The sequence below is a fragment of the Pan paniscus genome, chromosome 17 (assembly GCF_029289425.2).
Source record: "Pan paniscus chromosome 17, NHGRI_mPanPan1-v2.0_pri, whole genome shotgun sequence".
NCBI lineage: Eukaryota > Metazoa > Chordata > Mammalia > Primates > Hominidae > Pan > Pan paniscus.
In genome coordinates this window covers 34,539,594-34,564,028 of record NC_073266.2, presented here as the reverse complement: position 1 = coordinate 34,564,028, position 24,435 = coordinate 34,539,594, and the positions used below count along the sequence as shown (strand labels likewise).

Sequence of the window (24,435 nt, the reverse complement as noted above, 5' to 3'; positions counted from 1 at the left end):
GTGATAATTCTGCAAAGAGAGAAGCAGAGGTTTGCTAGTATTTAGACTTTATTATTGGTGATTACTAATTTCATCTTTGTTAGTCTTGAATCAAATTAGGGACATAATCAGTTGTTTCATTGTTAGTCTAATTTCATATCCATGCCCTCTTAACTTCTCACATGCATATGAGGTCAAATGCACACATACATTTACCACAAAATAAATCAAGTAATAAAATAAAAAATATGCACTCATTTCCATTACTGAAGCGTATTACGGAGTTGGATAGATTTGGGATCAAGTGCTAGCTCCCCTACTTACTGTTTCTGTGTTCCTGGGCAAATGATTTAAGCATTTGTGCCTGTTTTGTTGTCTATAAAACTAAAGTAAATAATACTCTACAAAGTTGTTTTGAGTACTTAATGAGACATACACAGTTTCTGGCACATAATAGATATTTGATATACACTGCTTCCTTCCTCTGCTTTGTATTTGGAGGAGGTAGAGATTGGGCATAGTAAATGAATACAGACTTTGAAGGCAGACAAATCAGTTTTGACCCAACGTGTTGCCACATACTAGCTGTGTGTCCTTGGGCAGGTTACTTAACCTAATTTATGAAATCTTAGCTTCTTCAACTGTGAAATATCTCTAGAATTTTAAAGAGCAAATTAGACAACATCTAAAAAACATACAGTAGGCATCTCTGAAATGAGAGTCCTGGGACTTTCAACTCTTGAAAATAGTTCTAATTAGTACTCTGACACATGTAATTTACGAGTTTGAAAATGCATACTGAGATCATACATCTTTTGGACCAAGTGCCTCATTTTCTAGCAGAGGAAGGAGGTCCAGAGAGCTGAAAGCATGTTTCCAGGTCATGTTACTAGTTAGCAGCAAATAAGGACTAGAACGCTCCGGGAACTAGTAGAATAGTGCTTTGCCTACTAAATCTCTAATACTGAAGTTAAATCCATTTTGTAAATCCAGCTTCAATATTAGTTGGCAATTAAGGCAATAGAGCTGAAAAAAAAAAAAAAAAAAAGAACTCCAAAGAAACCCTCTTTCCCCTCTCTGTTTTCCCAAATTTACTTCTAAGAATGAGCCTATAGATGAAATTATTCCCTTGGAGCTAGCTGGCACGGGCTAACCCTATCTTCCTCAGCAGAGCTTGCACGGGGTGGCAGATCCTCTTTTCACTTCCTAGAAGCAAGAAGGGAGCAGGAGCCCAGTTCTCAGGAGGTATTTTCTATTCTCCTCTGACCCCATATGAATATATGGCTCTTTCTTCCCTTTCTTTACAGCATCTCTTCAGCCTCAGCACAGGGGTTGGGAGGTCTACACTGTTTTACATTTAATTCTCTTACTAACATACTACCTCCCAACAATGAAATATAGATTTTTTCCCCTAGTTTGAAAGTCTTGCATAAATAGAAGCTTAATAATTCAATATCTATTAATAAGGATTAACTTGGAGTTTAGTTTAAAAGGTTGAACTAGCTTGGTTAATTATTGCCCAGTGTAGGACAGAATATGTTAAACTGTTTTCAACCTTTCAATAATTTCAGAATTGAAAACAAAGGTGCTTTGGTGTCAAAGACAGATTAGCTATTACTCTGGGGAAGAAGGGAAGTAAAGGGATTATTACGAGTGTGTGTGTGATCCATTGTAATGAATGTTTTAGTTCTGTATGATGGGTGATGTATACATGGGTGTTTTATTTTTTTTTCTTTATACCTTTCTGTAAGCCTCAAATGTTTCATTACAAAAATGACTTAAAGAAGGCAAATAATTTGAAAACAGAATTTCCAAATCTTTATAGTAGGAGATCCAATAATGCTACTACTAAATCCCATACTTAAGCCTTTAAGATTTCATTCTCATTTTACTGAAAAACTTTAATAATAATATGCTTATTTTAAAGATTTTATTTTCTTCTTGCTCACCATTTTTGATGCCCTTGATTTCAGGTCTGTGCTAGGGCATATTAGAAAGAGCTTGGTTTTGGCATCAAACGGACTTGAGTCTAAATCTCAGTTGTACAACCTCCAGATTGTGGGGCTTTAAATCACTTGATATTTCTAAGTGTCAGTTTCTTCTCTTATAAAAATAGAATATTATTACATTCAGTAATCTTGGGATTATCACAAAGATTAAATGAAATAAGAAATGGGAACACATTTGCTATAGCATCTGGTATATAGTAGATTTTCAATTAATATCACTTTCCTTATCTTTCCACTTTTCACCACTACCTGAGATCGCAACTCCAAAAAGGTATAAAAAAGAAAGAAAAATGAACCTAAGGAAGGAAGAATGTAGGCATATAGGCAAATATAACGAAAACATTTCATTACTAACAAAGGCTTATGCTAGATCCATACACAGCATCCTTTACTCTGATACTTCTCATCTAATCTCATCATTACTTACTTAAGTACAGGTGTTTTTGTTTTTGTTTTTTTTTCCTTTCAGTTTGTTTTGTTTTTGCCACTGGTCATAGAACCTTCGCAGACAAAATGTGTGGTACTCTAGGGCTTTGATCTCTTTACTCCTTACTTTTTGTAAGACAGATATCCTTATCGAAATACTTTACTTTCAGTGGTGGGTGAGCTTTATGTTCTTAAAGGGTTTCTAGAGCTTTCGGTTGCAACCTTCATAATGGCCATTTCTCTAAGTTAAGAGACTGGGTTCTAGTCCCACCTCTGCCATGTGCTAACGGTTTAACCCACTAAGTATTTACCTTTCTTTGTGTCTACTTTTTCATATGCTAAGTGGATTAAATGATTCTTTGAGCTCTGAAATTGTTATAGTTCTTGATAACTTATTAACATGTAGCAACCTTACAGGAAATTAGGCAACACCAGCTTCAGTGGGAAATACTGACCACATAATTGTGTGTCGTGTATGAAAACTGTCCATGTGCTGGTGGCTTCTTCTGAACTCCAAGAACAGGCTCTGGCACTGCCCTTGTCCAGGGATTGCCAGCTTGGGGTCTTCTCAGGGATTGATGGAGGCATTCCCAAGGGAGCCAGACTTGTCAGGAGGAGTTCAAAGGGAGCAAAAAAGATGAACTCCTCAAAGGAAGAATTTTTCTTTGCATTTCTTCTTAAGGTGGGAGTGTAAAATGGGAGTGGGTATGTTATACTTTTATAGCTCAGTAATTTTTTTTTTTTAAGATGAGGCTACCAGGAGAGAACAGAGAAGAAAAGACACTCTGAAAAAGGAAAAGATGAGAGTTCTTATGGAAAAATGTGCCTTGGGAAAAATTACAATACTACAGCAAGGAGGTAGGGAAGAAAAACACCTCTCTCCTATATTTTTATCCAGGTAACATCTGGTTTCAGTGAACTGGAGGAAAACACAAGGAGACAGCGGCAGGGGAAGAGCAGCCTGCCGTGGCTCTGTAAGTGTGTGGGATTTACACGCTGACACTAATTGTATTTTACTTCTCTAATCCTTCCTCCTTTTCCTCCTCCTCTCTGTTGTCCTGGGTGTCTGCAGCTGTGCTTGTCAGGTCCCCAAACTGGCTAGCTCCCCACCTCCTCAGGGCACAGGGCGTCTTCCTGATTTGCTGTGCCCTCGAGGTGGAAGCTCAGGTCAGGGCGTAGTTACTGATGGTTACGGTGATGACCATCGCAGTGTTCTAACATAGCTTCAGGCAGGATTTCACAATGAAAACCACCCCACAAAACCCTGAATAGATCTAATGAAACTCTTTCCAAAATTCAAACAATCGTCGCTTATTTTTGAATTAAAGAAAGGTGGACTTATTTTAAAATTCTCTGTAGACTTCCCTTTCCTCTCTTTCCCATCCTATGATCCCTCAGACAAAAGAGGAAGGCCATAATAACTGGTTGCCTTTCCATAGGAGTGCTTTTCAAAGCACTTGGATATCTAGTGTCTTAAGATAACCCGATGAGGTGGGTAGCATTTGTTTCTTTTCATTTTCCCTACAGGAGCAATTCGGCACAGAGATGCCGAATAATTTGCACAGGTTCCTATCTTAATAGAAAATTCAGAGTAGTGCCAAGACTAGAACCAGGAGAAATGCCCACACAAGCATGCCAGGTACTACTTCTAAGCCTCCATCAATGACAGAAATGGTACCTGCAGGTACTGGCAGGAGCGTTCTTGCTGACACGACTCGGACTTCACCATGGCCTGGTCCATGTTCACCGAGGCCTTCTGGTAAACCTCCCGGGCCCGGCTCACGGTGAGCGTGGAGGACCAGGCGCTCTTCTTCAGCAGCGGGGTGTCCAGGCTGACTGGCAGGTTGGCGCAGGTGGAGCACTTGACGTCGTTGTTGCTCCGGGAGGCCTTCACCGCCTGCTCGCTGATGGTGTTGTAGGCCTCCATGAAGTACTGTGAGGCCGAGCGGTCGGGGCACCTGCCCATGGTCATCACGCCCGAGGGGGCGTGGTAGATGCACATGTCACCATCCAGGTTGTCATCCGAGCTCCACCAGCCCGGGGAGGTGCTGGGCCGGGCCTTGGGCTCCGCGCGCCGCTCCTTGCTCTTGCTGCGTTTGCCATAGCGCGCCGCCTGCGCCTCGTCAGGGCTGGCCTTGCCCCCGTTGACGCTGCCCTTGGACGGCCCCTCCAGGGAGTGCGACTTGGTGAAGAGCTTCTGGACCGAGTGCACCAGGTGGCGGATGCGGCCGGGGCTGTCGCTGCGGTGCTCCACGGCCGTGCGCTTGTACTGCAGAGTGTGATAGCCATCGCGGCTGAGTGGCAGCTGCCGCTCGAACTGGTCCAGCAGGTTGGCGGGGATGCGGTTCGCCTTGGTGGCCAGGGTGCGGGGCACCAGGGCACACTCGTCCTTCAGCTCTTGCTGCGAGGTGTAGTGCCTGCGGGGGAAGGTGCTGCTGGCCAGCGGGTCGCTGAAGGGGCCCACACACTCAGCCTGGAAGGAGTTCCGCTGGGTGTAGTATGGGTGGTCTGCGGGGTGGTGCTCCACTGGGCTCAGCAGGTAGGGCTTGCGGTCGGAGTGGTGCGACAGCGAGTCACAGGCCGAGTCGCAGGTGACCCCGTGGTGATGGCTGCGGCTGCCTGATAGCCCTTTCATTGCTGACCGGAAGCAGCCGCCAGGGTCATGGACACCCGGAAGTCAGGTTCCAGACCCGTCTTGGGCAGGGATCTGGGGGAATGAAGAAAAGGGCAAAGTCGTTAATATTTCTCTTGGAAATTACGTATTGCACTTTACAGGGTCTTGCTTTGTTGCCCAGGCTAGAGTGCAGAGGCGCCATCTCTGCTTCCTGCAGCCTCCACATCCTGGGCTCAAGCCATCCTTCCACACCAGCCTCCCGAGTAGCTAGGACTACAGGCAGGCCCCACCACGCTTGGCTAACTTTTTGTAGAGAGGAGGTCTCATTATATTGCCCAGGCTTGGTCTCGAACTCCTGGGCTCAAGCTATCCTCCCACTTTGGCCTCCCTTAAGTGCTGGGATTACAGGCATGAGCAACCCTGCAGGCCTGGTATTGATCTTTTGAGGGTGCCATCTGTGACCGTGTTCTTTTTTTGGCGGAACTTAATCAGTGTCCCTAAAACAGCTTGAACGCATTATTGGAAAAGCTCTGTCACCTCTGTGGGGCAGGAAAGCTGACTCCAAAGCCTGTAGGGAGAGAAGGTGGAGGTAAAGCTAGAAAACTAGAAAAAGGCCGGGTGCGGTGGCTCACGCCTGTAATCCCAGCACTTTGGGAGGCCGAGGCCAGCGGATCACCTGAGGTCAGGAGTTTGAGACCAGCCTGGCCAACATGGTGAAACCCTGTCTCTACTAAAAATACAAAAATTAGCTGGGCGTGGTGGTGGGTGCCTGTAATCCCAGCTATTCGGGAGGCTGAGGCAGGAGAATTGCTTGAACCTGGGAGGCGGAGCTTGCAGTGAGCAGAGATGGCACCACTGCACTCCAGCCTGGGGGACAGAGCCAGACTCCATCTCAGAAAAAAAAAAAAAAAAAAAGAAAAAGAAAACTAGGAAAAGGAAACTATATTTTAAAAAAGCCAAATTGTTTTTAAATTATTTGAAACAATAACTCTCCTTCCCTCTATGACCCCAATAACTGGATGTATCGTTCTCTTGCTTCTTGGGTCTTATTCTTTTTTTTTCTTTTTCTTTTCTTTTTTTTTTTTTTTTTTTTTTGAGATGGAGTTTTTGCTCTGTTGCCCAGGCTGTGGTGCAATGGCACGATCTCGGCTCACTGCAACCTCTCTCTCCCGGGTTCAAGTGATTCCCCTGCCCCAGCCTCCAGAGTAGCTGGGATTACAGGTGCCTGCCACCATGGCTGGCTAATTTTTGTATTTATGAGGTTTCACCATGTTGGTCAGGCTAGTCTCTACATGTTAATTGTTAAAGATAGAACTGGAGAGGGGCTCAGTTCCTCTAGGAAACCTCTGCTGGTTCTCCTAGCAGAGAGAATTAGTTCCTCTCTTGTGTTTCCACCACATCTGAAACTCACTCCCCAGAACCTACAGAGTTGCTTGCTTCAGGATCTCTCTTCCGGCTTATGTTCCTTGCCGCCCAGTCTATTAGTCTCATTATGTACCCCGACCTAGTGTCGATCCAGCCATGTAAGCACACAGTAATAGCACTCCATAAGTGTGAATGAAAATGTGAGTTAAAAAACAAGATGAGCCGGGCGCGGTGGCTCACTCCTGTAATCCCAGCACTTTGGGAGGCCGAGGCAGGTGGATCACGAGGTCAGGAGATCGAGACCATCCTGGCTAACACGGTGAAAACCCGTCTCTACTAAAAATACAAAAAATTAGCCAGGCGTGGTGGCAGGTGCCTGTAGTCCCAGCTACTCGGGAGGCTGAGGCAGGAGAATGGCGTAAACCCGGGAGGCGGAGCTTGCAGTGAGCCGAGATCGTGCCACTGCACTCCAGCCTGGGCAACAGAGCAAGACTCCGTCTCAAAACAAACAAACAAACACTAAGATGAATAATAGAAGCCAATGGCACCTTGTATCTTTAGGATATCTCTGTCTTCTGTTGCATGTTTCCCTTTTTGAATTCTGTAGGAACAACTTCACCACACAAACAATCCCCCCAGGTTACTCAGAGTGGGAAAAAGTAAAGATATGGCAAATAAATCATAAATGTAGAGAAAATCTGCCCAGGTATTTCTGTCAATTGAGGGTCAAGAGCTTTCTCTAAACAAACTGAGAGAACAAGTTAAGCTTGACTAGGCTAATTTGAGGATCATGTATCTCTTCTTCCTAGTTTAAGGTTTCTGGTTGAATATTTATGCACAAGACCAGGCGTGGTGGCTGATGCCTGTAATCCCAGCACTTTGGGAGGCCAAGGTTGGAGAATCGCTTGAGCCCAGGAGTTTGAGACAACCTGGGAAACATAGTGGGACCCAGTCTTAAAAAAAAAAAAAAAATTAGCTGGGAGTGGTGGTGCATGCCTGTAGTCCCAGCTACTCAAGTGGGGAGAGGATTGCTTGAGCCCAGGAGGTTGAGGCTGCAGTGAGTTGTGAATGCACCACTATACTTCAGCCTGGGTGACAGAATGAGACCCTGTCTCAAAAAAAAAAAAAAGTTAATAGCCGATGGCAAAATGACCAAAGGACGGCCCTTGAAAAGTTCTTGAGGACATGAGTGAAGGACCCCAGACCTAATAGCTCAGCCTCAGGGAAAAGTCACTCGTTCATATCCCATGTAGGGTATCTCAGTCCATTTCCAAGCTTGGATCTTGCGGAGCTTTAGTAACTAACAGAGGCTGCTATTCCATCAGGGCAGAGTATTTTCTCTGGACTCCAAAACAGTGTTAGAGTCAGTGCCTGACCAAGTTCCTTCTGACAGCCTGATTTTCTTTCAAGACTTCCTACAATACAAAAATTGCCATATAAAGAGTCATCTTGGAAAGCCAACGTGACTCTCTAAAATATCACTAATGTCATTTCAGATATTCCTAGAGAGATAGATATGTGGTTTAATTAAGAAACAAAACATATAGTGCTGGGTGCGGTGGCTCACGCCTGTAATCCTAGCACTTTGGGGGGCCGAGGCAGGCGAATCACCTGAAGTCAGGAGTTCAAGACCAGTCTAGCCAACATGGTGAAACCTCGTCTCTACTAAAAATACAAAAATTAGCTGGGCATCGTGGCGGGAGCCTGTAATATCAGCTACTTGGGAGGCTGAAGCAGGAGAATTGCATGAATCCAGGAGGCGGAGGTTGAGGCAAGCCGAGATCGTGCCACTGCACTCCAACCTGGGTGACAGAGCAAGATTCCATCTCAAAACAAACAAATAAACAAAAACAAACAAACATATAAAACACCCACACTGGACCTCATGAAAAAAGATTTTTGAGAGGCCAGGTCTTGTCTATTCCATGAGACATACTGCATCTGGGAGCGCTCATGACAATGTTGGCAATCTCTATCCATGCTTTGTGAAGCTCCTTTCTTCCTCCTGTCTCCCAGTTTCTGGATTGACCATTCAGGAATAATGATGAAAGGTTTTAATCAGTACAGTCACTCAAAATTTGTTAGTCTACTAAATTGTGACGTCCTTAAGGGTAGGGACTATGTTTCACCCACCTAGTATTTGGCAAAGTGCTATCCTAGTGGATAGTGGGAATTAAGTTAGTAGAATATTTACTCAATTACTTAATGCATTAATGCAAAATTTCCCAAAGTGGTTCATAGTGTGATTCAAGTAGCATCTGTTTAATGAAAACATGACTGTGTGGCAAAGGCCAGGCTGGGCAAGGCCAAGGAAAGATGCCCAATAGTTGGGGGGACCATTCCATCAGGGTGACCATTCCAAAGACCAGTCTTCAGAGCAAGGCAGGAAGCAGACTGGTGAACACTCCTTCTGACCTATATACCTTTGACTTCTAACTCTGCAACTCACTGGACAATATCGTACCTTCTGCCGTTCTACCTGTCTGGAAGTAAAGTCTGGGTAGTTTGCCTAACCTGCTGACTACCGGATGCTTAGACAGAGGGCAATCCGCCTGGAAGAGAGAGAGAAACTGACTCTTGAAGGGACAAAAAAGGAATTCAGGACTTATGATACCTGTGGATAAGGAAGAACCGATAGGTAAAAAACGTGTCCACTGGTGACAGACTAATGAAACAGAAAACCTTGGGATTGCTTTGTATGAAGTTATGGTCCTAAAAGTAGGCTGTGGCAAGGAAGAATGTAAGAGGGTTAAGTATGTGTTTTTAGCAAAACTGTGGCACAAACTAACTTAGATGCAAAAATCCATTGCATAAGAAAGTCTCTCTCTACAAATCAGGTTCCACTGAGGACATTTTTGCCTTTCAAATACAGACTTATAAAAAGCAAAAACAAGATTCTATTAGGATTATAGACACATACTAAGTTTTATGATCACATATAGTAGAATCTCAATATATAAAATGATATGGAATAATGTTTCGAACTTTCCTTCTCAAGCAGTTGAGTCTTGGGTAGATATTTTCTGCTAAATAAAATGTGAAACTGGCAAGAGCTGAAAACATGAATTATACATGTTTACTCCAAAATATACAAGATTATTTTAATCAGGTATTCAGTATTTAATTATCTTTAATATGTGAGCAACATTCCATGCAAGATGATGTTACCTGAGGACAAGCAGAGCAAACGAAGAGCTGTTTAAGGCCACTAATGATGATTTAAGTTAAATGATGTAACCAATGATAATTTCTGTAAATTAATCATACACAGTGTGTTTTTTACTAAAAGTTAACTGGGCTATTTTCAGCACAGGACAAGCACCTCTATTTTCTTGGAGGGTAACAAATTGCATCCAGAATGAATAAGCTAACATTCCTCCTTCCTTACTTGTATTTGTAAAAGAGATATTGAGATCTTGATTTTTTTTCTCTATGATGTGGGAAAAGAAGGTCATAAAAAATGGCAATAAACATTTCTAAATGCTAAATCTATCTTTCTGGTCAAGGCCAAATAAACAACTTAATACCATGGCCCTTTCTGTAACAAATCTTACACTCTCTTCTATCGTCTTGTCATTTTAAAATGAAAATAGGTCAATTTGTGATTATAAAAGAAAACACATTCTGTGACTTCTTGGTGAGCAAGGGCAAATGATCTAAAATCCTAAGGCCATTGGCAATGGGTAGACAATTGCTGGTGGCACCTACTATGGAGGTCCTGCTCTTCCTTCTCTCATTCTTCATTTTCCTCTTGCCTTACTCTTAAACTCCCTTTCCAGCACATTTATCTCTGTCACTTCTTTCTTCCCCCCTCTCCTAATTAATGTTTATAAGTTGTATCCATGGGCACCACTTGCTGCCACCTGTGGTGTGACCAAGAGCATCATTAGAAAGCTTCCTTGCCTGCTGCTGCAAAGATGACCAAATGCCTACAGTGAATCCCTAGTGCTCAGAGGGCTTATGATATATTGTGAGAGCCATGTCATAAGCCCTTTGGCCACTAGGGATTCAATGTATGCACTTCATGACCTAGCCACAAAAAAACATGAAAAGAGATAAATAACAATTCTCATTCTTCTATGCATTCTTGAAAAAAGAGGATGCTAGCCTCTCAATTAGATTTTAAGTAATGATAACAATTGCTGCAAATAGAGAGGGAAATTGCCTTTCAGGCCTTGTTCTTTGAGCAAGGATGGGGACTGCGGTCAACATGTCTTCATGAGGGTTTCTGTGACTACCAGTGATTAACTCTAATTTCTTCTTGTTCACTGTGACTTCAACATTCTGTTTTATTGTCCTTCTAAGTTCAATTTTACCATTGTACCATGTCTCCTGATTTTTTTGCTTGGATAATTTGTTGACTCTGTTTGCAGCCATCAGACAAGCTCAGATTGTGAGATGCACAGTTTTTCCAGAGTTCCAACACCTGGAGCAGAATTATCACTGTCCAGATGATGACCAAAACAAGAATAATCCAGCACTGTAAAGGAAATTTTCAAGGTAGGTAATTTATTAGACCCAAGGAAAACACAAACACACCACATATTAGAAGATGCTGACAAAGGGAAATAGTCTTGCAAAGCTGGCAAGTCCTTATTCCATTTTGATTTTTGTGCATGTCTTTATTTAGAGCTGCTTTTCTTGATTTTTCTTTACATGCAGAAATAAGAGCATACTGAAGGCCCTCCTCTGTCTTACCCCATGAGGATGGACAGGCAGGCAATTGTGACTTACTTTAGAAAGAAAGTGGTGGACCCTGCCCAGGAGAACTGGGACACTGTGTTCTTGTTTGAGGAGACATCAGGAAGAGGAAATCTCCATGAATCTTTTCAGGGTCAAGCTGTCTTAAAAAAAATTTTTTTTTTGAATTTTTGTGGGTACCTAGTCATGTATATATTTCTGGGGTACATGAGATATTTTGATACAGGCATATAATGTTTAATAATCACATCAAGGTAAATGGAATATCCATCACGTCAAATATTTATCCTTTTTGTTACAAACAATCCAATTATACTCTTATAGTTATTTTTAAAAGTGCAATTAGATTATTATTGACTATAGTCACCCTATTATGCTATCAAATACTAGATTTTATCATTCATTCGGACTTGCATCTATTTTTTGTACCCATTAATCATCCCCACTCTCCCACCTTAGCAACACCCCCTTAACTACCCTTCCCAGCCTCTAAATGATCATCCTTCTACTCTCTATCTCTCAAGTCAACTTTTTGGCATCCCTCCACCTGCCTGAAGCTTGTCCATGCCAGGTTATAACATACCACTAAAGAGAAAGAAAAGATTTTCTTGTTGAAAAGTACAAGCAGCCCTGAACAATGACTACATTTTCCATTCTCCCTAGATGTGCCTGGGTGATTATGCTGGCTAATGGAATATAACTGGAAACGGCATGTGTGATTTCTGGAAAACATCTCTAAAGTGAGGGGCATACCCTTCTTTACCCCTTCCCTGGCTGGAATGCAGCTGTGGGGGCTGGGTGAATAGTGATCTTTCCCATGAGGTGGAAGTTACAGTTTGAGGATTAGAGAAACAAAAGATAAAGGTTCTGACCTACAGCAAAGTGCCATATCAGCCCTGGATGTGCACCTCTGCATTTTGTTTAGTTGAGAGAAAAATAGACCTTTATCTTGTTTCCTTATCTTATCAAGTAAAGGAAGGGCCTGCGTTGGCCCCATAGGAAGCCAGAGTCCCATGCTATTGAACCACGTGACAACTTTAGCCAAGGGCTCTGCAGAGGGAGTATGTGTGGAGAGAGGAGACAAAATAGCTCGCGGTTATTTTGCTTTCTGTAATTTTGTGTACTGAACCTTGCATCTGCACCTGTTCCTAAGTGAGACAGGTAGTCAGGGCAAAATCATGAGACCCTTGGTGAAGCTATGTCAGGATGCAGCACTGTATTTGCAGGTGGTGGTAATCCATTAGAGGAATTTAAACAAGACAGTGGCATGGTCACACTTGTACTAAAGAGTTCTCTAGCTGTAGTTAGAGAATACATGTGGGAGTGGGGAGGGGCAAAAAGATCTCAAAGAAGCAATGATTTCTTGCAAGAGCAGTTTATGAGACAAGACTGGAAGAAAAGAAGGAGTATACCAAGAGAGAAGGACAATGTTCTGGCCAGCTACGGCAGTGTCTCCTGATTCAGACCTCCTTGCTCACACACGCATGCTCCAACCACAGTCTGAACACATACATGACATTTTTTTTCAGACAGAACAAAATTAATTTTCCTGTTTACTTATAATAAATCCCAATTCTACAGAGATTGAGAATGATGAATGCCCAACAGGCTGATGATTTTAAATTATTACTTTTTAAAATAAGAAAATGGTTCTTACTACTCAAAAATGAAACCATGGCACTTTTGGGTAAAAGTAAACAGAAAACGGCCAGGGGCAGTGGCTCATGCCTGTGATCCCAGCACTTTGGGAGGCCGAGGTGGGCGGATCATGAGATCAGGAGATCGAGACCATCCTGGCTAACATGGTGAAACCCCGTCTCTACTAAAAATACAAAAAATTAGCCAGGCGTGGTGGTGGGTGCCTGTAGTCCCAGCTACTTGGGAGGCTGAGGCAGGAGAATGGCGTGAACCCGGGAGGCGGAGCTTGCAGTGAACCGAGATCATGCCACTGCACTGCAGCCTGGACAACAGAGTGAGACTCCATCTCAAAAAAAAAAAAAAAAAAAAAAAAAAAAAGAAGTAAACAGAAAACTTAACAGAGGTGAGAATGTGAGTTAACATTGTCCAAATGCCCGCTGTTTGGATATTTTCTGACCTTTTGAAATTGTACCTGAAGATGATAACTCAATGTCATGTTCTTTCACTTTTCCAGGCTTCCTTACTTGAAGATTTTCATGCGTTGTGTGCTTAAAATTATACAAGTACTATTAGAACACCTTTGAGTAAGCACATTCTGAAATATACCGATTATATTACTCAAAGTACAATGCTGAGCCATTTTATAGATGCAGAATGTATTTTGGCTTTTCATTAACATTAATTGCTGTCCTAATCATCTGCAGTTTGATTTCGTCTGTGAATACCTCTGTCAATCAGTCTGCTCCTACAAATAAATGCCTTTGGAGGCATTTCCTTTTCAAACGATATGGTATTGTTAAAAAAAAAAAAAAACCAACGACTCAACTGAAATCTTCTCCAATTTGGTCACAGTAGGCAGCACAATTACAATCACCTGCATCTCCATACAAAGCTTTTAAAAAGTGGTTTCATAACAGTTTTTGAGAATAAAAAGGTGGAAGGTAGTGTTCTTTGAAAAATGATTAATAGGTCATCATTGATATTGGTGGTTGAGCAAAATGTCATAGGATTTAGGAGTGATTTTTATGTGAAGATAATCCAGGCAGTAAACGATAAAATCTCCTAATATTATTTTGGACTGACAGAGTTCAAATATGCCTGTGCTGACTCTATGGGACCTCGGAGATATGCTTCCTATGGAATTGTTCTTATTTGGCTTTTCAGGAGAGGGTTGGTTATCTCGGCTAAATGGACAGATGAATTCCCTTGGGAGCCAGCTAGGAGAATGTGGTTACCTTGACCAGCCATGGACAGTGCCCTTCAGGAGGTGCTGCAGCAGGGGGACAGCCTGTCTTATGGGGGTACAATTGATGGGGGTAGAATATTCACAGAGAAGAGAAAAACCCATCAGCATTTACTCCAAAAAAAGTTGGGAAAAACTTGCAAACTACTGATGAATCTAGGAGAAAGAAGAAATGATGACAGAATAAACCTGTTTAATGGTACCTAAAGACAGCCGTGATGGAAGATGGAAAAACACAAAAACAATGACAATCAAAACAATATGACAATACAACTTGAAAAGGAGCAGTGGAAATAGCCTCTGATGAAACCAAGTTATTTTTGTCTAGATTGCTCATGACTAGCTGAGTAGTCTTGTGAACATGTTCTGGCATATTCTATACAACTTGTTTCACAGCCAGATTTTATATATACATACATGCATATATATATATATTTACCTGAATCAAATTTTCTCTTATAAAGTCTCTTTCTTTAAAAGCTGTTGCTCTTCTTACCAAGTTTGCTGTACAAATCTACTTTCCTTAGTGCTGAGACCCCAAAAGTGCAGACATTAAGCCCTTTTGTGGTAGCTGTTCAGCTGACACCTGCTTTCGGGAATTTCTTCCCTACTCACAGCATCTCCTGGTGACACTGTGGCCAGGACTGTTGAAGGTGATCACCACATTTTCTGAGCTTATGGAAGACTGGATTCAGGGGCATCCATGCAGAGCCTTCACTGAGCTAATGAGATGCTCACTTTGGGAAATCTAGGTGGGGATGTTCCTAGAATCACTGGACTCTGGTAAGCTTCAAGGTCAAGTAAAGGAAGGGCCCACGTCGGCCCCACTGGAAGCCAGAGTTGATGCTATTGAACTGTGGGGCAGCGTTAGCCATGGGCCCTACAGAGGGAGTGTGTGTGGAGGGAAGAGAGGAGCCAGTCCAGAGTCCATGGAACCCCAGCGAAAGAAACAGACAGAAGCTGCCTAATGGCCTTGTAGGTCTAGTCAGGCCTGGCTCCCTGCCCAGAGGGTGAGACTCTGTGGTCATCTGCAGCAGAACCAAGGCAGGCCCACAAAAGCTTACTCATCCAAGTAAAGGGGACCCTCCTGCCCAGTGGGTAAGTGCAAGCATACAGAACCTCCACCACTGTGGTCTACATCCAAGTGGGGCCAATGTGAGTCAGTCTCTGAAGTGGCCCCAACAGAATTGGCTAAGTTATCCTCATACAGCTTTATACCCATTTAAGTATTTATTGGCTTGGATACATTATGCATGCTAATTCAGATTATACATTCACTTTTTGAAAACTATCATCAGTGCCTGCATGAGAGAGGGGTGGTCAGATACCATGTAGGAAGTGAGAAGGACAATCTCTGCAACTGGCTGTTTTTGAAACCTTACAGAGTATTTTTCCTTCAGTGAGTTTGGCCTGCCCTGACCTCTGCAATAGTTGCTGTTAATGGGAATTAGATTTGTAATTCCTCAAACACTGCCCCTTCCTTCTGCTTCTGTCTTCCCATCATTTTTAAAGTGCCTTATTCTGACTCTTCACACATCTAGCAATCTGACCCTTTTAACTTTTTTCATTTTGGAACTGGTTTTTATTGTCTTTTAGAATTCTACCCCCAGTCTTAAATTTTAAACAAACAAATCCACATCCAGTCAACTTTCTGAAACATTTTTTGCTGTGATAGAGAGGGAAGTATGATGGCATTCATTGTTTCTGGATTAAAGTATTTTTGTTTGTATTACATTTTATTTTTTTAGGGACAGGGTCTTGCTGTATCACCCAAGGTGGAGTGCATTGGCATAATCATGGCTCACTGCAGACTTGAACTCCTGGGCAAAAGCAATCCTCTCATCTCAGCCTCCCAAAGTGCTGGAATTACAGATGTGCACCACTGCGCCAGCTTATTTCTGGATTAAGTTTTGGCAGATAAGAGTGTTGGCCTGTAAGTTATCAGCCAAATAGTCTTTGACTGTACTGAGCATGAAGTCAAATCAAATCAATACATATGACTTTAATTCAACAACTATTTATTGAATAGCTATTATTACATGCAGTGCACTGGGCACTGTAGCAAGAATTGAAGATTCTTAACATTACACCTTCAACTTCCTGTCTCATAAGTTTTCTTGTTCCCTTGCTCCCACTTTTCCTGCCCTCTGATGGTTCTCATGACAGTTTATTCCATACACTGTTTCCTCAGCTCTGCCCTCTTCTCCCATTCTTTCCATCCCTAGTGGTCTTCACTTCCTCCCTTGCCAGCCTAGGAGAGACAGCAGGTCAAACTTTTTTTGTTAGCCCCCTCAGGTCCCTTGCTCTATGATCCTTCTACCTCACTCATTGTGGACAATATACATCAAGGACTGATGCTACTGTCCTTCTGTCTTTCCACACAGAGGCTGCTGAGTGTCGCTGGGGATGGGACTGGTGCCATGGCAAATTCCCAGTGTCCACTCTTGGCTCTACTCCCAAAGCTGATTAGGAATAGTATCATGGGTCTCCTGGTTCTGTTCCAGCTGTCCTAAGCCCTCAAGTCTACTCCTTATTTCTCATCTAGACTTGGTTGGGAAAACAAAGTAGTAACCAATAAATATCAAGTGAATAAAAATGGAATGGTCTCTGCCTCTAGGAATCATAACTATATACCAGGCACGTGTTGTCCACTTTAAATGCATGATCTCATTTTAATCTCAAACAACCCAATATGGTAGGGACTAGTCTCTGGATAAGAAAACAGACTTTTAAAGAGGAAATAACTTGTCTGAGATAATATATTTAGTAATTTTTAAATTTTTTTTTTAGAGATAAGATCTCACTCTGATGCCCAGGATTATAGCTCACTGTAACCTGGAACTCGTGGGCTTAAGGAATCCTCCTGCACAGCTAGGACTACAGGAATGTGCCACCATGCCTGGACAATTTTTTTCATTTTTTTGTAGAGATGGGGGGTCTCACTATGCTGCCCAGGCTGGTCTCGAGCTCCTGGCCTCAAGCAGTACTCCTACTTCAGCCTCCCAAGGTGCTGGGATTACCTGCATGAGCCACCGTATCCAGCCATGGTTACTAAATTTTGAACACAGCATGTTCTTAATCACTAGGCCATAATGACTGTTCTTATCACCTCTAAAACACACACACACACACACACACACACACACACACAGTCTTTCATACTGCTAAGAGTATCATTTGTAATATGACCTTTGTTACCTGATTAAGCCATTCTTTCACTTTAAATTCTTCTCAGACCCTCTACACTTTTTCAATATAATCTAAGCCTTTGAATGTGACTCAAGGTGGGAGGTTCCCTGACCCGGCGTCCATCTGCCAGACAGCCCTGTCTCCCCACCCCATACCCCACACAGCTCAGCTCCAGTGACACTGGGCTCCTTGTATTCTTCCCCACATGCCACATTCCCCATTGACTCTGTGTTTCATGCTCTCTAAAATACTCACTTCCATTCTCTATACAAATTCTTATTCCTTCTTGAAGAGTAGGTACAAATATAGCCTCCTTCTTAAAATATTCCCTGACTAAAGGAATCATGGAGATGATAGGCTTCATCTAATTTACGATCTAGTTGAGAAAATAAATCACATAAACGTGAACAATCAGCAAACAATACAAGTCAGAATCTAATCAAGTGCTAGATTGTATGGTACATGTCACATATATAATGCACCAAGTAAAAGCCTTTGGAAAAAAGAAGTCTGGAAGATGCAACAGTTAAGGAGTGTGAAAACATCTCAATTTAGGAGGTGTAGCTGGCTCAGAGCAGCACATTCTTCAAAGACAAGGTTTTTAGGACAGTGTGCAATTCCTGTTCCATATTTTGTTCAAATCTAACCACTTCCTTTCTCCTCTGGCTTTTTATATATATAAAAAATTATAAATATATATAAATATATATATTTATATATATAATTTTTTATAGGTTTAGGGGATACAAGTGCAGTTTTGTTACATTGTGTAGAAGTAAAGGCTGGGCTTTTAGTGTAGCCATCCCCCGAAAAGTGTACATTGTACCTATTAAGTAATTTCTCATCCCTCACCACCCTCCCATGCTTCTGAGTCTCCAATGTCTATTATTCCATTCTTTATGTCCATGTGTACACATTATTTATCTCCTAAGGGAGAACATGTGGTATTTAACTTTCTTTTTCTGAGTTATTTCACTTAAGATAATGGCCTCCAGATCCATCTATGTTGCTGCAAAAGACATGGCTTCACTCATTTTTATGGCTAAGCAGTATGCCATGGTGTATATATACCACATTTAAAAATGCAATCATTGGCCGGGTGTGGTGGCTCATGCCTGTAATTCCAGTGCTTTGGGAGGCTGAGGCGGGTGGATCACCTGAGGTCAGGAGTTCGAGACCAGCCTGGCCAAAATGGTGAAATCCCCTTTCTACTAAAAAAATACAAAAATTAGCTGGGCCTGGTGATGGGTGCTTGTAATTCCAGCTACTCAGGAGGCTGAGGTAGGAGAATCGCTTGAACCTGGGAGGTGGAGGTTGCAGTGAGCCGAGATTGCACCACTGCACTCCAGCCTGGGCGACAAGAGCAAAACTCAATCTCAAAATAATAATAATAATAATAATAATAATAAGAACAATTCAATCATCTATTGGTGAACACAGGTTGACTCCATGACTTTGCAATTCTGAATAGTGCTGCAATAAACATGAGTGCAGGTATCTTTTTCTTTAGGTAGACACCCAGTAGTGGGATTGCTGGATCAAATGGTAGTTCTACTTTTAGTACTTTGAGAACTCTCCATATGTTTTTCATAGAGGTTATACTAATTTACATTCCCACCAAAAGTGTATAGACATTTTCTCATTTCTCCATATCCTTGCCAACATCTGTTATTTTTTGATTTTTTAATGATAGCCATTTTGACTGGTGTAAGATGGTATCTCCTTGTGGTTTTAATTTGCATTTTTAATTTGCATTTTTCTGATGATTAGTGATGTTGAGCATTCTTTCATATGTTTATTGGCTACTTATATGTCTTCTTTTGAAAAATATCTGTTCATGTCCTTTGCTCACTCTTTAATGGGGTTATTTGGTTTTTGAAATTGTTGAGTTGCTTGAGTTCCTTGTATATTCTGGTTATTAGTCCTTTGTCAGTTGCATAATTTGCAAATATTTCCTCCCATTCTGTAAGTGGTCTGAGTATTTCTTTTGCTGTACAGAAGCTTTTTAATTTAATTGAAATCCCATTTGTTTATTTTTTGTTTTTGTTGCATTTATGTCTTTGAGGTCTTAGTCATGAATTCTTCGCCTAGGCCAACATCCAGAAGTTTTTCTTAGATTTTCTTCTAGAATTTTTATTCTCTCAGGTCTAACATGTAAGCCTTTAAGCCATCTTGAGTTAATTTTTGTATACAGTGAGAAATAGGGGTCTAGTTTTCATTCTGCACATGACTATCCAATTTTCTTAGCACCATTTATGGAATAGGGTATCCTTTCCCCAGTGTACGTTTTTGTTTACTTTGTCAAAGATCAGTCGTTTCTGGGTTTTGTTTTTTGTTCCACTGATCTATTTTTATGCTAGTATCTTGCTATTTTGGTTACTATAGCCTTGTAGTATAATTTGAAGTCGGGTAATATGATGCCTGTAGCTTTGTTCTTTTTGCTTAGTATTGCTTTGGCAGTTTAGGCTCTTTTTTGATTCTATATGAATTTTCAGATTAAAAATATGGAATGCTTCATGAATTTGCATGTCATCCTTGTGCAGGGGCCATGCTAATCTCTGTGTCATTCCCAGTTTAGCATATGTGTTGCTGAAGTGAGTACTCCTCTTACTTTTTCAAGGCCTTCCATTTCTACCTCTGATATGATCTTTGATGATACTATTCAGATGTTGGCCAGATTGTCTGAGAGCTACAGAGTTGACCTCCTTGTTTGTCCCTTTCAACTGCTCTTAGATGTTAAGCCACTAGCTTATGTAAGGGAACTATACGAAATAGGCATTTATACTTGCTATGGTTTTTACTGTCGAGATGTTGCCTGTCTCAGCAAAGAGTGCAGTGCCATGTGGTAAATTCCTCTCAGGTGTCAGTATTAACAAAACTGTGTGCTTAACAGCTGCCTTTAATCGTGCAGGTGCTATTACTCTTGTAAGATGAGTATGTTTCCACTTCGAGCAGTGCGTGCTCCACCAGCTTGAATACCAGGAAGGTTATCGGGAAAAGCTATGGCAAAATCATGATGGTTTTAGTACTTTTCCATTTTTATCCTACTATCATTGTATTTCCCTTGGGTGTTTATTACACACACACACACACACACACACACACACACACACACACATCATCATCATCATCATCATCATCTCATAAACCACTTTAATCTCTCGTGGAAACAAATTGTAGTAGAGGTAGCAAATCTACATCCAGATACCTCTGTATTATGTAAAATATGTCAATATGCTTTTTCCCTCACTTGATATCATCCATTGACTGTAACAATGGTTCTCAAACTGGAGTTTGCATCAGAATCAGCTGGATGTCCCAACGCATAGATGCATTCGATAAATGTTAGCCAAATAAATACATGAATGGGAATTTTCCTGCTCGGTAAACAAGATATTTTCATGGGAAAAGTGTGACAATTTATAAGTAAAATGACTATTTTTGTACTGGGAATAACGCATTGTTGGTGCCAGCACCGTACAGAGCGGAGCCACTGTGCTGATGGGGAAGTATTGGACCAGCGGTTAATGAAGACTGCTAAAGCCTGCTTTGCTGTTTCATCCGCAGCACACAGGCCGCATCTGTCCTGGGGCTCATTTGTCCTTCTTCAACCTCCTCCACAGTTAGAGGCTCCTGAACTACAATGGCAACGATCGAAGAAACTGTTGTTGAAAAGTCCACGCCAAATTCTCGGTATGTCACTGAAGACAAGGACATTTTGGGTAGAACCTGGCTGCTAATCCACTCTTGTCAGGAGGGAAGATTTTTTCTCTTTCTGTAGTGAGCAACAAGGCCACTCGGTAAGCTACAGAATTATCTAACTAGTATTTTTGAATCTAGAAAAAATACAAGCTTTGCTTTATTAATGGGCTTATTACATGTATGTGCTGAAAACTTGATATATGCTCCTTCTCATGCTTGCAAGTGTGACATGGTTTCTTCCCTTTTCACAGATGAAGAAACTGAGGTTCATGGAAGTTAAATAACTTGCCCACAGGGCACAACTAGTAGGCAGCTAAGCTAGGACTTCAACTGAGGTGTGTAAGACTTAAAGCACATGCTATTCCTGCTCCTCAATAGCTTTCCTGCTAAGCACCAAGAGACGCTAGGCTGCCAGGAACATCACAGCAGAGACCACCGTCAATCAATGCATCTCCACCGTCTTTTAGACTTTCTTTTGAAGAAAGATTTAGCTGCTAAAAGAAAAGATGAATATACAAAAAGGATAATACTACCATATTTCATCATATTGTCTCGTTTTAATACAAGAAGACTCATCCAGCTTAAACATTTGATGTTTAAGAAGCTAACCAGCAAGCTGCCCTCTGGGAATGCATACCATCAGGTATGGATCAGTGGCCCTGAGATCATGTTCATAACTCAGCAGCTTTGTACAAGCTGTCAAGACTCAGAACATGGTACCCCAAAGTATGGCACCTTGGTGTGCTGAGTACTGTGGACTGAAGGACATCGGAAATGTCTCAGAAGCTATGTCTCTTTGACCTTCTCCCAGCCTCCTGTCTCCTACCTGTCTTTCTCCCATGAAGTGAGTCATGGCAATCATAATTCCTCTTTCCCAAGGTGTGTCACAGAAACTAGAACCCCTCTCCTCCAAGGGAAGCCGTGAAACCTAGAAAGGTCACTCTCTGCCTTCCCCCTTCTCCCTTGAAGACCCTCATTCCAGAGGGGCCCTGCCCCATATTCAGGAGGGTTACACAAAGAGGTTAAGAAGAATTTGAACATTCAGGCCTTGCTGGGTTCCCTGCTCAGTCTATCAGCATTAGATCACATCCTTTAGTCCATCACATTTCTACACCGCTGTCCATTCTTCATCAAACCGAAGAATAAAAAAAGTTTTCCCTGGGTCTTTGGATCTTCATTTCTGAGGAGTCCCATGTTACATAAAACTTTGATTACCTTCATTATGCTTTTCTCTTGTTAACCTGTCTTTTGTTATAGGAGTGACCGTTATGATAGGTGAGGAAAGATATCACACATTTCTGCCCCTACAAAGCCAAAAATGTTGGCCGAGGAATGCTGCTAAGCTCAAGGCCGTAGCTACTCACAAGTTTTTCTCTCCACTACCAAGACCTGTAGATACAATGTGAATAATTTTAACCTTGATATAGAAGGGAGCCAATGCAGAAAATAACTTCTCAGTTATCCACAAAAGCTAGTAAAAGAGCTAACATTCATGTATTTTTTTTCCCCAACAAATATTTATTCAACATCTACTAAATGACAGGTACAGTTCTAGGAACAGGGGTCCAGTAATGAACACAATTCCAAAAGTCCATGGCTTCATGACAATTATATTCTTGTGTTGGGAGACAGACAATAAACAAATATATTGTGTATAAAATGTTGATGATGGTATCATGTCTTAGGTGATGACATATTAACTGCCTTCTGTAAGCAATCTTTTATAAACTCTTTGCTGACTTGGAGGCACTGAAAGTTTTACAAAAACATTGGCTTATTTATTAAAGAGGAAGTATAGTAAAATTTGCACTCATTACAGGTTGAGTACCCCTTATCCAAAATGCCTGGGACCCAGAAGTGTTTCGAATTTCTGATTTTTTTCATGTTTTGGAACATTTGCAATTTACTTTATTTACTGGTTGAGCATCCCAAATCTGAAGTGCCAAAATCCAAAATGCTCCACTGAGAATTTCCTTTGAGTTTCATGTTGGTGCTCAAAAAGCTTTGGATTCTACAGCATTTTTGATTTTGGATTTTTGTATTTGAGATGCTTGACCAGCAATATGTTCCAGAAAATATTAGAAAAATGGATATGTCTCTGTGGTAAACCCTGTCCTAGGCATCTTATATGTATTATCCCACTTAATTATCACAGCAGCCCTATGAAGCAGGTACTCTTATTATCTTCATTTCCCAGAGGAGGAAAATGAGGTATGGGAAAGTTAAATAATTTACTTGTAGTTAATCCAGGAAGTCAGACTCCAGAGCTCACAGTTTAGGCACCACTACACTGTCAATGACAAATGTTACCTTTTGTCACTCAACACAGTGATGGGATGTTACCAAGGTTGCAGCATATGGCTGCATAAATTGCATACAGCACAGCTGGGGATGGGGGTGGCAAGCTGACCTTGTGTGGTGCAGCAAATCTGTTGCTTTGCTATCACTGATGTGCAGTTAGGCAATGTCCTTTAACTTGAATATACCTTAACATAAGCATAATAAGAAGACACCAGAGAAAAATCACGCTTTCCAACATGAACTAGAAATAAAGTTATTCATCTATTATTATTATTATTCTCCAATAAGACAATAATTGAAACCATGGAAGCCATATATATTCCAGAGACATGTACATAGGCTGACTATATACATCATCTACACTTTAGATAGGCCATTTAAAGTAAAGTAAAGTAAAGTAAAGGATTCTAGCAATTTGGAGGAAATGATGAACTTCTCCATACAAAATGCTCACACCTCTCAGCTTAACCTGCAGCTTTCAATTTCTGTATGGCCACTTCTCACCATCTGCTTATGTTGGCACAGGGTGGGAGGCAATTCACTTCATTCAGGGAGGCATCCTACACTACACTTATGAGCAAAGACCTGCAAGTCAAGTGAAAGATATAAGGAGGGGGAAATGAGCCCACAATAAACACTTCACTGGGTGGCATCCTATGGGCAGTCTGCATTGACAGGTGTTTGTCTAGCAACCTCCGCCCATGGCAGCTTTTCCTCTGACTGCTGAAGGGGTTTGCTTCCTTTACCCAAATCTGTGTCAGGAAAAAACTGCACTGAAGTATGGTTATAAGTTTCATCTCCCAGACAAATAAACAAGCAGCCTATATTCCAGCAGACCAGATCTGAGTATGATCAACTGGCGCTGGCAAGAGTGCCTGTGGCCAGAATGAGTGGTACCTGTGTAAGTCAGAGAAGTGGCTTTGGGCAACAGCAAGAATGTTAAAAGGATGTTGCTTGCAGGAAAATAATTAATTTCATATTTGAGGAAACCTTTTGGATGTTTACTTAGGGAATGAGATTCAAAATTCGGGCTGCTATTGCTTTCTTATTCTCCTTACACTCTGTATCCAGGTTTGGTCCAATTTCAGAAAATGTCCTTCCCATTGCTTTGAATTTCTGTCTAGTTTCCTTCTACCATAGCATCTTTAACCAGAAGGAAGCCATCTTCTCTTACTATCCCACTTTCTGCCAGTGTGAGCTTAGAAATGTATTGTTCTTTTTCTCCCTCTCCCTCTGTTTTTCTCCTCTGGGGAAGCTTGTTAGGAAAA

The 24,435-nt window shown here is 41.6% G+C and overlaps 1 protein-coding gene, 1 long non-coding RNA gene and 1 other non-coding gene across 22 annotated transcripts in view; 1 reads left to right on the top strand and 2 right to left on the bottom strand.

Moving 5' to 3' along the window:
• Positions 1-24,435, bottom strand: part of DLGAP1 (DLG associated protein 1) — a 961,850-nt gene that overhangs the window by 380,830 nt on the left and 556,585 nt on the right. For all 14 annotated transcript variants that reach the window (XM_034943985.2, XM_034943989.2, XM_034943988.2 and 11 more), the window contains one exon: positions 4,093-5,121. In XM_034943985.2, coding sequence (XP_034799876.1) covers positions 4,093-5,049 — 957 coding nt within the window. In that variant the 5' untranslated portion in view covers positions 5,050-5,121. The remainder of the gene's footprint in view (positions 1-4,092; positions 5,122-24,435) is intronic.
• Positions 103-23,384, top strand: LOC106634019 (uncharacterized). Of its 7 annotated transcripts, XR_010110147.1 has the most exons (8): positions 103-1,224; positions 3,313-3,388; positions 10,767-10,893; positions 11,758-11,834; positions 13,247-15,073; positions 15,724-15,908; positions 20,732-20,964; positions 21,118-23,384. It is a non-coding gene; the product is annotated as an uncharacterized LOC106634019 (long non-coding RNA). The 7 variants fall into 7 exon arrangements; XR_008621971.2 differs by having other exon boundaries at positions 104-1,224; positions 11,758-15,073; positions 20,788-20,964; XR_008621970.2 differs by having other exon boundaries at positions 105-1,224; positions 11,758-15,073.
• On the bottom strand, positions 19,663-19,766 carry LOC112437854 (U6 spliceosomal RNA). The gene has a single exon (XR_003026355.1). It is a non-coding gene; the product is annotated as a U6 spliceosomal RNA (small nuclear RNA).